Source organism: Neophocaena asiaeorientalis, unplaced genomic scaffold (genome assembly GCF_003031525.2).
Source record: "Neophocaena asiaeorientalis asiaeorientalis breed wild unplaced genomic scaffold, Neophocaena_asiaeorientalis_V1.1 scaffold191, whole genome shotgun sequence".
NCBI lineage: Eukaryota > Metazoa > Chordata > Mammalia > Artiodactyla > Phocoenidae > Neophocaena > Neophocaena asiaeorientalis.
In genome coordinates, this window is record NW_020175105.1 from 1,981,126 (window position 1) to 1,993,273 (window position 12,148).

A 12,148-nucleotide genomic window follows, 5' to 3' on the forward strand; every position below is an offset into this window, starting at 1 on the left:
AACGACAGAGTTATATCTGGCCACCCTCTTTCAGCAGCGTATTTCCCAGGTCCGGGTTCCAGAGGAAACATTTCACGGGAGTTGTTATTACCTGCAGAATTGACCACTTCTATACCACCACATCTGTACGTACAGTGTACATAACACATTTGGTATTCATTTTGTGTATCTCAGCCCCAACGGGACTACGCATTCTCGGAGGTGCTGACAACTGTCTCCCACACAACACCCAAATCGTGAACTAGAATCTGAACTTGGGCACATGGAAGAGGTCAGTTACATTTGGCAAATCTAACCATCATTCTTAAAGAGAGTGGTGTTGAAAAATACATCATTTCAATGATGAGGCTTTTGAAACTGTTCAAAGGGAGAATCTGTTTTCTGATCCAAGGACCCAGTGGAAGGATTAACACTTCTCTTTGGGGGCCACGGGTCAGTTTTCTACAGGCTTCCTGAGTCCCCCTGGTCCATACCAGCACAAATCAGACAAATCCTGAGATTAAATGGCCAACGGCACGCGTCTGCACAGCCACACGTGATCGTTCCTGCACCAGGTCCTGGGCTAACAGCTCTGCTCTGTGTCTGCCCATCACCCGACCTTGCTCTTCCCATCGGGTGCTGTCTCGGGGGCACCTATGAGCTACACGGCCGTGTCGGGGCCACAGTACAACGCCACTACTTTCAGTGTTCTTCTAGGGAAACACCGTTCCCAAGTTCAAAGAACCAACCTCTCAAGAAACTCCTGAAAGGATCTCACCGGTGAGCTTGAAACTGTCTGATGTTTACTGTTTCACAGTCTGCTTAGTCCAGACCTGGAAAATTGCGCTAAGAACAAAACCGGCACACAGAAGAATACGAAGTAGTGTGAAAAACATCAATACTTACAGGTAAGATCTGGAAATTTTTAATTTTCTGATGATGACACAACGTGAGGACAAATGCCTTTGGATTACTCTGGCTGTCACGGAGGAGAAAAAGCCTGGGAATGGAAAGAGTCAATTGACTGTTAATTCAGAAAGTCCAGACTCAATATATATATGAATATATATGTGTATATGATGCTTCAGGAGGTTTCGGGAGCTGAGTGAGCTGTAGAGCAAGGCCACCCTCCTCATCCAGACCGTGCTTTCTGTCCCTCTCCACTGAAAGGAACCAGGGCTCCTTGGGGACATGGCACCTCTAGGGCTGAGGCAGGGAAGGTACAAGGTGACGCTGGTATACTTTGTGCCAGAAAATAAGGAAGCTGGTCCAAGAGGCAATGTGGCCCAATCTGGGCACCAAGTACATTAACAGAAGGGACAGATTATAACCCATAGACCAAAACAAGAATCCATGAGTCCACACTGGTGTGATAAATGAATCATAGGGGAGGAATAAAAGCTCTTCCTAAGAGCAGAAAGCCAGCTAAATAAACAGAGACGGATGATGAATTAGAAAACCACTATTTGGCCATTTGATTAAGGAGATCTTTAATAGATGCTGAAACCAGCATCAAAGTTTGATGAGAAACAGAATATTTTCATAGTCTCAGCATCTACTGCCTAACATTCATGACAGAGGGACACACAGTAACCTTCCAATAGAGAAACCCGGTGGATACCACCTTCAGGTATTCGCGTTACCACCACCAGGAATGAGACAATCCACCCCAGCACCTCCTGATGGGATGCACTAAAGGTGACCCAGCGTCACCTCCAGGGAGTGAGCAGACGACCAAACCCGGCACGTTCTGTCCTCACTCGCCCCTCCAAGTGTCAAGACACAAAGGAAGACAGGACACGTGCGGGTCCAGGGCGGTGCTGAGGCCAAGAAGTTCTTCTCCTTGGTGATGAAGGATGCAGCAGGGACCCCTGGTAAAATCTAAGTGGCATGTCAGGTGACCGAACCACATTCACGTTAATTTCCTATGTTTTATAATGATACTGTGGCTGCCTAAGAGAAGTCCTTGTTTTTAGAAATTTTATATTGAAATAATTACAACTGACTCCTAAACGGTTCTGATAAAAAAATGAGAGAGAGAACATGACAAAGCAAAGGTGCTACAACGTTCACGACTCAGGTGCCTGGGTAACACGTATACAGGAGAATCCATTATACGATTCTTGCAAATTTTCTACATTTTGAAATTACATCGGAAAGTCTACAAATAACAAGTGATGGCCAGGCTGTGGAGAGAAGGGAAGCCTCCTGCACTGTTGGTGGGAATGTAAATTGGTGCAGCCACTATGGAGACGGGAAGACCAAGTTATTCTTTAGAAAGGAAGAGGTCCTGACCCCAGAGACAAAGTAGAAATGGCCTGAGAGGAAACATACTTTAAAGGTATTAGACACCAAATGGCGGTAATCAGCTAAACCATCAGTTTCTAGATTGTAATGTCAGAGTGAAGGCAGTTACATAAGCCTGGGAAATCCCACGTTATAAAAGGTAAAAACGGTTTATTTTACTACAGGATGTCTTGGAGGCTTTAGAATGTAGATAGTCATCCTGACTCCCTTAGGGCCCCAGCATGAGTTTTCCTATCTTACCTGACTCTTTACAGCATCTTTTATTACATACCAGCCCCTCTTTGATAGCATTTTGCAGGACACACCTTGGAGGTGTGAACCGGGATGCAACTGCACTGTTGGGCCAGGCGGGCGGGAGACATGGGGCCTCGGAGCTGGAGCCGGGCCCCTGTGTGATCCGCTCGGCGTCGGCGGAGCCCGAGGGCAGGAAGTCGAGAGGGCCAGCTCCTCTCCTGGGCAGGGCTGCGCGTCTGCGCCTCCCAGTCTGCGCCCTTTTCTCCGAGTGTTTCACTAGCAGAAACCTGGGGGTGGGCAGGGCTCAATCTTCCCGGAGGAGAAGCTGGGGCTGTGCTTCCTCACCTGAGCCCTCAATGAATCTCCTGATGCTTCCTTCTGAGCCCCAAGGAAGACGCTGCCCGCCTGCCTTCCAGTATGGGGTGTGACCCGGGAGATCCTGAGGCTGCCCCGCCGGCTTGGGTTTACAGGTCCTGCCTAACGGTCGTCCACACGGAGGAAAGGGCGTAGGGCCTGGGAGTCAGCGAGATTCCTGGATCTGACACTCGGGAGCTTCAGATCACAGGCCGCTGCCTTGCCAGCCTCTCCTGCAGGACCATCTACACGCTCAGGGCTGTTGTGTAGTCAGTGTGGACACTGGAGGCATTGGTGATCGCCACCAGCAAAGCACAGGCGCAGGGATTTCGGGGCAGGCCGGGGGGTGGCTACTGCAGAGCCCAGGCTGGGGGCTAACAGGCCACGGATGCCTCTGCTTAGGTCATCAGAATGGAGCACGGAAGGAAAGTGCTGAGGAATGTGAGGACTGGAGCCAAGGCTCACGTGTCCAGTCACGAAAGCACAAAGGGGCTGAGGGAGATCAGAGCGATAGCACAGCTCCGGTGTGTGGTGGTCCTGGCACTGCACACACTGCCTCGCTCAGGACTCACAGCAGCCGTCACTGTCCCCATTTTACAGTGAGGGCAGCGGGGCCCGGAGAAGTCAGGCAAATTCTCCAAGGTCACACAGCCAGCAGAAACCAGGGAGGAGCGCCGGCACAGCAGGAGCAAGTGCGCAGGTGGTTCCTCCGTGGCCGGTGAGCACCCTACGCTTTTCTGAGCTGGCTGCGTTAGCCCTGGGACGGCACCCCGCTCTGCCCCAGGGGAGGGAGAGCCGCAAAGAACTCAAGTCTTGACAAAGACGTTGCCTTCCACCCAGCGGAGGGGCCTGGGGCACGGACAGAGGGACCAGCTCACGACAGACAGGCACAGGGGACAACAAGGGAGTGGCGGGGCTTGACCCTGAGTGTGAATGAGGCAGGGGCAGGACGGGGGGCACAGAGCCTTAAATGCCGCAGGTCCCGACAGGAGCCCCGGGGGAGGATCCGCAGGGCGGGGCACAGCGCGGGACTGGCCCCTTGAAAAGCTCCTTCCGTCCCAGGCTCTGGGATGGGCTGTCGGCGGAAGGAGGGAAGGAAGGGGGCAGCCAGCGAGTGGCGGCCCCGCGGCAGGCCCTGCAGGCCTGGGGGTGTGAGCGCAACACGCATACACATACACATGTGCACAGACCCGTGCTTGCACGCACGCACAGGTCACCTGCGGGGGGCTGCCCGGACCCAGCGGACTTCAGAGCCGCCTCCCGGGTTGACTGCAGGCTCTGCTGTCTCTTTCCAGCCCCCCTCACCCCAGCTCCATCAGTGATTTGAGGCTAAAGGTCTAGGAAGCAGTGTTTTGTAACGGTTGTTATGGCCTGCCTTCCAGCGCCGTTTTCTGCTTGCTGTCTGACTCTCTACATTGGCTTCCCTCCATTACCTCTGCAGGGCGGGGTAATGACTAGGAATTGATTATTTAATTTACCTTGTTTTCCCAGCACATTTCCGCCCTGAACAAGGGGACGAACGGACGACGTGGCACCACTGCAGTAACACCTCAGGCGATGTCCCATCACCCTGCCTTTTGATTTTGCTAGAGCGCCAACAGCCGGATGTTGGGATTGAAAATTATAACCTTAGACGCAACTCAGACCCCAGGGAGGACAGAGAGAAACAAAGTTGGCAGAGGGATGCCCGCACTTCTCACCAAGGCTGGACAGAGGCAACCTCGCCAACTGGCGCTAGACCGCAGGAAAAGTTGAAAGACAAACACGGTTTGTCCGCCCCAGGCTCCCCTGCCCGAGGACGGCTCCTTTTCACGCAAAGTAGGCCGGCTGGGCCTGAGCTCACAACCACTGGGGAAGCTTCTTCAAAACACACTGGTCCCCCGCGTCCCCTTCCTGAGCCTGGATGTGTCAGCCCCTCAGGGATGTAGGTGCCACCGCCCTGGGCCCCAGGAGGGATGCTGTGGCCACGGCACCAAGTGACACGTCCTGTGGAACCTTCACTTCTCTGGCATTGTCAAAAGCAGCTCTTTTGCCCCTTTCCTGTTGGCCCATTTCTGTCCCCCTCTAATGTGAAAAGAGCCTAATTACAGGAATGAATCACTAGGCAATTGAAACTAACTCCTGACCTATGCTCCCCTGAACGCACACCGTGCCTCGTCTAACCTAATGATTCTTTTCCTGGATGAAAAGAGGTAAGAATGAAGAATGAAGCAGTTAAAAAATGACTGGCTCCCCACCCTCAACAGTCCCCTCGGCAATACTGCAGGCAGATCACTTGGCAAGACAACATCTGAAGGATCAGTCAGTCTGCATGCAATGGAGAAGGAGGCAGAACCCAACCTCCTGCCTCGATGACTCACTGGGATTCTTCCTCTCCACCTGTCACCGTTTTTCCCTCTAAAAACTGTCATGGCTGAGCAGAATCTTCAGAGTTGGTCTTAGGACATGAGTTCACCTTCTCCCCAGATTGCTGGCTTTTCTTCTGATTAAAGCACCTTTCCTTTCTACTCACACTCGCCTCTTGAATTATCGGTTTATGACTTACGTCACCTGGTAAGCAAACCCACTTGGCTTCCTTGGAACGAATCTCACAGACGTTACGGTAAATGGGACACCACAAGAACATCTGAGGGCTCACTTTGGATAGGATTTAGGGCTGTAATGGGTAAGCATCTTGTCCTTGAAGCCCTGGAGACACACACAAACCTACAGGCAAAGAACATCACTAAGAGAGGAATTTTGGAGGGTAGGCTTTTCTCTCTTAGGCAGAAAGTTCAGAGACGCAGCGTCTCGTTTGTAGTCAGGAGGGGTCATCTCTAAGGCTCTAAAAGGGACTGTTCTATGATCAAGTGACATTTCAAATAAGTCGTTTGGAACAACTGTACAGCCACATGGGAAAAAAATCAGATCCATCTTTAAACAGTGCACCAGGATAAATAAATTCTGAAATGTACCTGGGATCTAAACACACAAACAAAAATGAACAAGCGAAAAAGGAGGAAATAATCATGAAAAAAAAGGAAGGAAGGAAGGGAGGAGAGAAACAATACAAGCTCTAGAGGATAACATGAGCAAACCCCTTTGTGGTTGAGAAGCAGGAAAAACTTATATGACTATGACTCAAAAATCCAGAAAGATACAGGCTAAAGGACAGAAAAGATAAACTTGACCATATTTAGAAAAATTGTATAACCAAAACCCAAACCCCCATCAGCTAAGTCAAAAAGACAAACGACAACCTGGGAAAAAAATGTTTGTAAAAAATGGATGTAGGGGCTTCCCTGGTGGAGCAGTGGTTAGGAATCCGCCTGCCAATGCAGGGGACACGGGTTCGATCCCTGGTCCGGGAAGATCCCACATGCCGCGGAGCGACTAAGCCTGTGTGCCACGACTACTGAGCCTGCGTGCTAGAGCCCGCGAGCCACAACTACACCGCAATGAAGAGTAGCCCCCGCTCGCTGCAGCTAGAGAAAGCCTGCGTGCAGCAACAAAGACCCAAAGCAGCCAAAATTTAAAATAAATAAAATTAATTTAAAAAGCAGTATATACAAAAAAAATGGATGTAGAAAACTGGGCAAGTATGTACTGACAGTTCAGCAGCACAAAAAGGACTGGAAATGAAACTGGCCCTTAATCACATGCTAGAGACCCAGCCTCCGTTCAACACTCCCACTTCTTCGAACTCACCGGCAAAGAGACACTTGCAAAAACATGAAGATGGGGCACAGTGTGTCATAACAGAAGCCTGGAAACAGTGAAGCTCTATCGTGTGAAAGAGAACCCAGCAGGGGACAAGGAAGGGGGCAACCCCTCCTGGCCATCCCACCCCAGCGTCCTCAGGCCGCAGCTAAGCTCAGGGTCGGACCTCCGTGGCCCGTACACGCCCTTGTTAAGATGAGGCAGACTACGGAAACAAACACTTTTATACTTTTAAAAGGAAACAACAGAAGGATAAACAAACGAACACTGATGAAAATGTTTACCCATTGTGGAGTTGGGGGCAAAGTACCTGGTTTTATAACTTTTGACTTTGGAACCAAGGCAATGTTTTACATAGTTTTAAAAGCAGCATTAAAAAAAAAAAAAAAAGCAGCATTAAACTGAAGAGGAAATAAATCAGACCCACTTAACAAAAATCAGAAACAAACAGAGGAATGAACCTGAAGACGTGGCAGTTTGGTGGTGGAACCACGGAGAAGAATTACCTTAAGGTTGGTACTTTAACATGACCTGCCTGGACTATTCCTTAAGGATTAAAAGGGCTGCAAAGAAGTGTGAATTCAGTAGTACTGAAGTAATATTATCAATATTTTCATGATGTGATATGGGGTACAGCAGACAAGTACAGAGTGAGGTAAAACAAATAAGTAAGCGACTGTCATTAGTAAGATTTTTCAGAGGAAGAGAAGAGAGAGACCATAAAATCAAAGGCGTACACACCCTGTAATTTTCCATTTGAACTGGCAATATCAATGTGAACCTGTAATCTATTTTTCAGTTTAAAAAGCCTATGTCCTAGTTCTGTCCACGGAAAAGACCTACCGATTTGGTTTCCAGACGCCATTTTCCACGACAAAGAATTAGGGCCCTTAAGAGAATGTGTCACACCAGAAAGCAAACGCTATTAGTGTTGGGTCAAAAGAACTCAGGAACCAACTTGAAAGAGGCCTGCCCCATGGGACAAAAAGAGGGCCTAGGAAACATGAAGAATTTTAAGCTTGGATTGAAACAAATCAAACACATAGTATCTAAGTTCACCATGAGAGTTAAAAACCAAAACGGAACACCTCATTTGTAAGCACCGGAAGACGGCAGAACACCAAACCGTGATCCTGAAAACTGACAAAGAGAAAAACCAAGCACTTAGCTTACCTTTCCCAGAAAAACAAATACGTGACAAGGAAAAGGGTTTTAGCGAAGGAATAATAGAATTAGAAGACAATGACTCTGTGACCTCTAATGAAACAATAAACCTGGGCGGGTTCGGTGGCTCAGACCCTTCGGTGTAGGGGGCTGGGAGCTGGACTGGGGGCCCGGCTGACAACGCCAGACCCCCGCCCAGCCCGGGATGAGGAAGTGGGCAGTACAGACATGCAGCCCCGAAGCTCCGCAGAAGCCTTCTCGGAAGAAGGCTCAGAGTCTAACCAAGCCTCTGCCCACACTTTACAGGAAACGAGGGAGACAGGGGAACACAGTCAAAGAAACCACAGGTACACAATTAGTAAATGACCTACTTCTTCAACAAAGGAAAGGTATATTAAAAAAAAAAAAAAAGGAAAGAAAATGGAGTGGTGGGGAGACTACTATTATATTAAGGGAGACAGAGACACTTCAACCAGACACCACGGGTCGATCCTGCTTTAGACCAACTACGTTTAAAGGACTTTCGTGTGTGTGAGCGTGATGGGACTTCTGAGGACACTAAGAAATTCTTGTTTATTTTAGATGCAACGACGGTAGTGCGGTTGTCTCAGAAGAAAAGGGTCCTTATTTTTCAGACACTCACTGAGATACAGTTACCGGTAAAAATTCCGAACGTCGGGGGTTTCCTTTAAAACAGCTCAGAAGAAGAAGGAAAAAGTAGAGGAAGAAAAGTGGGAAAAGTTAGAAGGAAGGAGAGGAAGGCAAAAAGGAGAAGAGGAGAAAAAAATAATAAAAATGTAGGAAGGGGAAGAGACCAGCTCAGGTGAGCAAATTCTGAAGCCGGGCAAGAGGTAGACAGGGTTCCTCACCCTCTCCTCCCTCATGTGAAGTTTTCGAGTTCCATGATAAAACTTTTTAAAGATGAAGGATTTGAAGAACAAAAGGACTGCTGTGAGTTGAGCAGCTCCCGAGAGCCTGTCTTTTGAGTAGACCCAGTGAGAGGCGGCCATGACAAGGATGAACCAGGGCATCCAACTAACTCGTCTGGGTCTCTTTATGTGGGGGTGGGGGGTGGGGGTGGAGGCATGACTCAGGCTGAGCTCGGGAGGGACCATGCCGCGGTCACGGTCACTCACATGTCTGCAGCCACACCCGGGGCAGCTTCCTCTCATTCATACTGATGCTGAGCCTGGCTGCCGGGTTTGCCTTGACCACGGGGGTGTCACCTTGAAAAGTGCTTGTGCACTGGGGTTGACCTCTTACCCTTGGGATCCCTGTGATGGCCATGATGGACCCAGGCTAACCTGCCAGAGACCTGTGCCCAGGCACCTCGGCACCCAGCCACGGCCAGCACTGGCCACTAGGCACGTGAGTTCTGCTGGCCCCGGTGGCAAGAGCCACCCAAGCAGCCCTAACTGTGAGAAATGATACGGCTTTGCTGCTTTGCGTCACTTAAGATCTGGGGTGGCTGGGGCAAAGGCCAATGATATAAGGCATAAAGCAAAAGGTGTAGGCAAGAAGATACGGTTTTCCACTGGCCCACTGCCTTACTGATCAAAAAGAAGCAACACGTGTTCCTCATCTGTTCGAATTTCATTAAGGAGGTAGAGAATGATTTTAGCGTCTGGACAGAAATGGACTGCAATCCCTCTCTCCACTTCTTGGCCGTGCAAACCCTGCAGCATCCCCGTTTCCCTGAGCACACTGCTCCTCTTTAGAACGAGGCTGCAACTGTTGCCCAGCCCCGCACCCCATGGCGGGATGCTCTGAGGAGCTGAGCCCAGCAGACCCTCAGCAGACGCCCACGCTGTCCGTCGTGTCCCTTACCCATCCACGAGCCCCTGCTGCTTAATGATCCGGTGTGACTCCTCCCTGGAGATCCTGCCGTGAAACCAGTGCTGTGTCCTGTGAATCACTGCAGGAAACAGAGAAAGGTGGGTAGCCTGGGGCCCACGCACAGCGGCTGCCCTGAGAGCTCACTCAGGTCCACACGGGGCCCGGATTTCCGCGGCCGCAGCTTTCGTGCTGCGCTCTGGGCCTGGACAACGTTGTGAAGCTCGGGGAGGGTTGGGAGCTCTTTTATTTTATTTATGTACAAAAATATCAGGCCAAGATGCCAGCGTTTACCTGTACTTAGGGTGGAAGGGTGGAGGGGGCTCTGGCTCCCAAGGATATTCATCCGCGTGCTTCGCTTCTGCAAAAGAGATCCCCGCGTTAGCGCTAGGACAGCAGAGTGACACAAGCAGCACGCCACCTGGGACACAGCTGGGGCGGGGAGCTGGCCGGGTGACAGGGCCCTCGACCATGGAATGACAGACACCTCAGTCCCACATGACCATGAGGACAGACAGCTTACAGGCGGCAGTTGTTCAAAACAAAACCAGAAGCATCCCCATCCTAGTATATTTCTAAGGATTCCAGCATGGAAGCAGAGACGTGTTTGTCACACACAAGACATGGAGTGAAATTCCCAATACATCTTAGGAGAAAAGCACGAGATTTTCCAGGGAACTCAGGCAGGTCTGGGTGCATTCTCCTTTTCTGCGCACTCTGAGGCCGAAGGAGGGGGAGGCGTACAGAGCCAGAGCTGTGGGCTTGTGTTTTGTACACTGTCTTTAAAGCTCAGGAAAGCTTGGAAGTTGGGAGATATTCATCCATCTGGAGATGAGGAACTTGGGCCTCAGAGTAAAAAGACTGTCCAAGGCTGTGACGCTAGTTAGAGGTCGAGCCACGCTCGGAATGCCTGGCCTCACGCTCTGCCCGCCCGGAAGACTCCAGCAGGAACGGGGCTGCGAGCCGGGGGAACCCAGGGCTCTGCTCCTTGCCCCTCCCCCCACGGGAGCCCAGGGACGAGGGTGGTGGGGTGGCAGGGTGCATGGAGGAGCCCAGGAGGGCCAAGGCTTCCTGCAGCTGAGAACTCACAGCCACCCACCCTCCCAGCCTCTCACCCCCTGACGCCAGCACACAGCCCCTCTTCTGGGGGCAGATCAGGCGTGGAGTGGCCACCGCAAGGGAGCCCGTCCCGGCGGGACAGGGCCATGGCCTTACCCTCCAGGCGTGGCCTTCTTCCAGGGCTGCACTCTGGGCCTCAGCTGGGTTCTCGATCACTCTTCCCGTTTGCCCAGAAAAATCCATGGCCACAAGGGAGTTCTCAGAGACACTGCGCTGGAAACGAGAGGCCGTGAGTCCTTAAGATGCAGGGAAACCGCCAGGGAGCAGGTGGGAACCTTGGCACAGAGCAGCTGTGCCTGGGGAGGGGCAGGAGAGGACGGGCAAGTCCCTCCACCATCCCAGCTCTCTGAGGATCAGATGGAACGTTCAGTGCCGCAAGCGCCCCTGGACTAAAAATGGCTTGGGTTTTTCTCAAGAAGAACAAAGAAACGTTCCAGTCCTCTCGAGGTATTCGAAGGCCACTGGTGAGGCTGCCGGTACCCACAGGATTGGGACTGTGTGGTGTTTCACGGGGTCCCGAACATGCACTACAACTCATCAAAGACATGGCAACGTCAAGTGCAAGCCAGCCCTCACCATCAGCCAAGTCGGGTAAGTTAGTTCAGGGAAACACAGGGACTCGTTCTACGGGATAGTTTGACATCTAGGAATAGACATCGAGGGACTGTTAAGATCATAGTTTGAGAGGATGAAGCATTTCTGCACCTCCGGGAACTAAAGTCCATCCTGAGAACGCAAGATGACTCACTACAGTCTCAATTCTCACAGAGAAAGACCTAAGCGTCATGGTCAACAGCACCGCGGGTCCCACAGCTGAAATGGACAAAAGCGAAGGTGGGAAGGCGGCTCCTCAGTGGAGCTGAGAGCTGCTGTCGACATTTCTGAGCACGTGAACAGAGAGCCCTTAAATGGAGCCACCTACTGAGGCAACCCTGCGGGGAGACATGGGGACAGGGAATCTGCTCCCGGCAGGCACACTGCTGGGACGACCAGGTCCACCTTCCGGGAAACGCAAGGCGGTGAGATAGGCTGGCTTCTCTGAAACGCACAAGCTCGTTCTGCAGCTTCTCTGGTCAGCCCCGTCGGGAACGAGGTGTCCACAGCACACGCGGACGCAGCAGCTGAGGAGGAACTTGGTTTGGGGGGCCGGCAGCTTTACTTACCACTGGAGTTGAGAAGGGGGACAGCATGGCCTTCCTCTGCTGAGGGATTCTGTAGTTCTGGTAAAGGAGCATTCCATACTGAAGGGGAAAGGAAGGCCAGAGTCAGCCACTGGGGGTGGGGGGGAGGCTCGGGAGCCCCCAAAGCCCCAGATGTGGCAAACCCACGGCCGTGGGGGGCAACAGTCATACAGAACGATGAGCAATCCCTGCCAACAGCCTGGTGAACTCAAGAACAAACACCCGACAGAGCACTGTCTCTGGGGCCTGCCACCACCAACACTCCATAGACAGTTACC

At 51.5% G+C, this 12,148-nt stretch overlaps 1 protein-coding gene across 1 annotated transcript in view; it reads right to left on the minus strand.

Moving 5' to 3' along the window:
• GRB10 (growth factor receptor bound protein 10) overlaps positions 1-12,148 on the minus strand; it is a 194,245-nt gene that overhangs the window by 4,232 nt on the left and 177,865 nt on the right. Inside the window, exons 13-17 of the mRNA XM_024764363.1 lie at positions 11,853-11,930; positions 10,786-10,902; positions 9,865-9,931; positions 9,565-9,652; positions 886-979 (exon numbers count right to left, since the gene is read on the minus strand). Coding sequence (XP_024620131.1) covers positions 886-979; positions 9,565-9,652; positions 9,865-9,931; positions 10,786-10,902; positions 11,853-11,930 — 444 coding nt within the window. The remainder of the gene's footprint in view (positions 1-885; positions 980-9,564; positions 9,653-9,864; positions 9,932-10,785; positions 10,903-11,852; positions 11,931-12,148) is intronic.